Source organism: Gloeophyllum trabeum, assembly GCF_000344685.1.
Source record: "Gloeophyllum trabeum ATCC 11539 unplaced genomic scaffold GLOTRscaffold_00097, whole genome shotgun sequence".
Lineage (NCBI taxonomy): Eukaryota > Fungi > Basidiomycota > Agaricomycetes > Gloeophyllales > Gloeophyllaceae > Gloeophyllum > Gloeophyllum trabeum.
The window spans coordinates 2,563-5,777 of NW_006920506.1; the positions used below are offsets into that span (position 1 = coordinate 2,563).

At 49.0% G+C, this 3,215-nt stretch overlaps 1 protein-coding gene across 1 annotated transcript; it reads right to left on the reverse strand.

Moving 5' to 3' along the window:
* Positions 1 to 213: 213 nt before the first annotated feature.
* Positions 214 to 3,215, reverse strand: GLOTRDRAFT_51147 (uncharacterized protein; the record flags this gene model as incomplete). Its single annotated transcript, XM_007873316.1, has 9 exons — positions 214 to 663; positions 722 to 892; positions 943 to 1,164; positions 1,208 to 1,582; positions 1,640 to 1,995; positions 2,047 to 2,323; positions 2,377 to 2,593; positions 2,653 to 2,932; positions 2,974 to 3,215. Coding segments are annotated over 9 exons (2,590 nt in total), but the record flags the coding sequence as incomplete, so codon positions are not given.

Genomic DNA, 3,215 nt, shown 5'->3' on the forward strand with positions numbered 1-3,215 from the left:
CAATGTATGTACCGAGTAGAAGTAACATATATATTGTACTATCGGTACAATGTGCTAAGTGTGATCCTCTCTCTGCCGTTTGAATGGCCTAGGAGGGTCAAGACCATCCTCCATGATGAATTGTACTTCACCATACACCCCACCCTTGGGAGAGACAACCGTCTGATTATCTCCTATCTCATGCTCCATTATGAATTCTAGGTCGGCGGGCTCTCAATGCTTATCCTGCTCTCCCAGCTCAGCGTCACCTTGATGCCCCACCGGGGACTGTGACTCGGCGACATTCGAGCCCTGCGCGGGGGCTGTACCAGTCTTGCCCGCTTTTGCTACTTTCTCTGCGGCTCGTTTCAGCCTTTCGGCCTCGAGCTTCTTCTGCTTCTCATTGTAAGCCTGCCGTAAGGGCTTGACGAACTTCTTGTGACTTTCGTAGCGGTCTTGAATATAAGGGACAGGCGCAACCAATGCACGAGGCAGGATGGTGCGAAGCATATGCGCGTTATGCAACGCATGCATATTAATGATATACCGCTCTACATCCTTGTGCTCAATGAACTGTTCATTGACCCCGGATGCTTCACGTTCCTGCATTCGAGGACGAGAACCTGTTGCCGAGCATCCCGCGTATAGACAATCATGCTGCACATTTATGATAAAATGAATATCCTGAGTGATTACATATTCGTCAGAATGACCTGGTAGCAATTCAACAACTTCCACGCACCTTTGCCAGCAATGTTATCGAAGATTTCTCTCCTTGGCGGAGGCGGAGAACCGGCATATCAAAGACCGCATGGCATGCGGAGCTGACTTCAAAAGCTTCAAGCACTACGTAGGTTGTCGAGCCGGTCTTTTGTATCAATATCTGCTTGATCCTGCCAGCGATACTTTTGTCCTCGTGGGGGATCAATACAAGAGTGATCAGAGTACTTATGAGAGCCTCACCACTGCAAATGGGGACTTGCCGAACACCCACGAGCCGACTTTACAGACATCGGACGATGCTGCAATAATGTGAACGCCGGGAATCCAGCTGGAGAGCGGCTCGTGTGAGGGTGGATTGAGAGACTTGATTGCCTCTGTTGAGCTCCAAGCTACCTCCACTCGTCGCACCTGAGGGACAGCCCGAGCTGTGCCTGGGTCCTTAAAACTTAGATACATAAGGGGCTATTTATTAATACAACACACCAGGTGTACTCGGCTTCGAGACGGTCCAGCCAAGATGATTCTGCAGAATCTTATGCTTTCCGAGGAAGCTGCATACCTGGGGAGATGCACAGACCCACTGTCCATCAGTCTGCTGCCACATACCCCCTGTGATTCGCTGCTTGAAGGCTTCTTGATCAGCAAGTTGTATTGCAATGTCATGGCTTGGAGAGATCCTGTTTGAAAGGATAGCACAGAAACGAAATATCGCATTGAAGCACTCAAACAGCTCCGTGGACCTCCCAATTATTGGCCCAAAGCGGCAGATATCCTCGGGGAGGTGGTCAAGTAGGTGTAGCTTGATCTTTGTTGAAATCTTCGATGGATCGATCTTGGCAAAGATGTCAAGCACATTTGCCGCTGCCACCTTGACGTCTGCCTGTTAATGGGATGATTCGTGAGCAGAGCAAGGAATGAAACCAATATATAGCCATACGATATACTCTTCGAAGTTCGGGATCTCAGGGAACCAGAGAAGTGCACATAGTGAACCAGTGGCCTTCCAGAGATCGAACTTGTTTGAGTCCACAAGTTCGTACAGGTGGAAGACTGCCGTCTGCAGGATCTGTTTGAACTGTTTCCCGATTAATGAGTTGCGGTACTGCCAAAGGTAGCTTGCTCGTATCGGAGGAATTGTCAGACCGTCAATAGAACTCGATTGCAGCCGCAGGAAAAATATTGATTGCTGCTCTTCTGAGAGTGATGTATGGGTCATATGCCATCCGTACTTAACCACCCCAAGGAGGATTGTGTGTAAAACTTCGATCGGGGTGTCGCGGCTGGGATCAAAACCTGTAACTCGGCGTGAGCGATCACATATTTTGCGCAGGGCCATGGACGAACCTGGTACTTGTAAGAATGGATTGTATATATTATCGCCGTTCTGTATCACCCATTCCATTAATTCTTTTGCAATATCTTCTTCGCTGCGGCTACGGTTTGCAGCCTTCAGTTCCCTCGCACGCTTCAAAAGCATGTCGATCCAATGCTGTGTATATGAATCTTTTACACCTGTATCAGTCTGCCGGGTGGACACGTGCTTCGTGACACCATGGCATGCAAGCTGAACCTGTGCCTTAACTTCAGAGAGTGTTTCCTTTGCGCTTCGTGGTTCTTGTGCCTAGCAGGTGCAAGTTGATGCTTAATCAGTGATAAGAGTGTGTACAAACATACCTCAAAGAGGCGATGGTACCCTTCATCTGTAACACGGAAAGCCTCAGAACCACCCCGCCTACACCTGCGGCAGTCATAATTGCCATTGCTGCCAATGTGGCCGCACTCTTCGCTTTGCATTGGGTTGTCGGCATCGGCATCATTCACAAACAACCTAAAGCGAGAGAACTCCGTCGCTCCAGGGCTAGGGACCCGTATCGGATCCGTTTGCGATGCCCTGTCAGTGGGTAAACTATTCACTTTTGATTCAGGATACATTAGTATGCAAATACGTACTCGATCATGCGCTTCATAGCAGCAAACTGCTCAGCAACAGTAGCGTTGGGAGATGTAGATGCGAAGTGAACATGGAATTCCTGCTGCAGGAGTTTGCGTGGTAGGTTACCATGAGTTATGTACAGGTTCCAGTGTTTGTTCCAAGACTTGGAACGATTGGCTGAGACATCATCAGCCCACACGGTAATCCAGCTGGAGTACAAGGGTTCGCCTTGAGCGAGACGGTGGAGGGAGTTGGGCATTGCTGATAAATGATGCTTCGAGCGTTCTAAAAGGCATGCTTCAGTATCTGAAGAAAGCCATTGTAATTCCTAAGCATACCACAGCAGGGCGGAAGTTGTCTTCGCTCACATAGGTCAAAATAGTTGAGGATGAGATCAGCGGCTTTGATGTTCACAAGCCGCTGGTCGTCGATCAAGTATGTTGCAGTCCCATCGTTGTTTGGTGTCACGGGCCATGCATCGGCCCATAGTTCTTTCCCATCACGAAGCTTCCAACGTCTCGGGATTACGAAGTTGCCACTGCGTACCATTGCTATCTCATTCACGTAGTAATAATTTCCG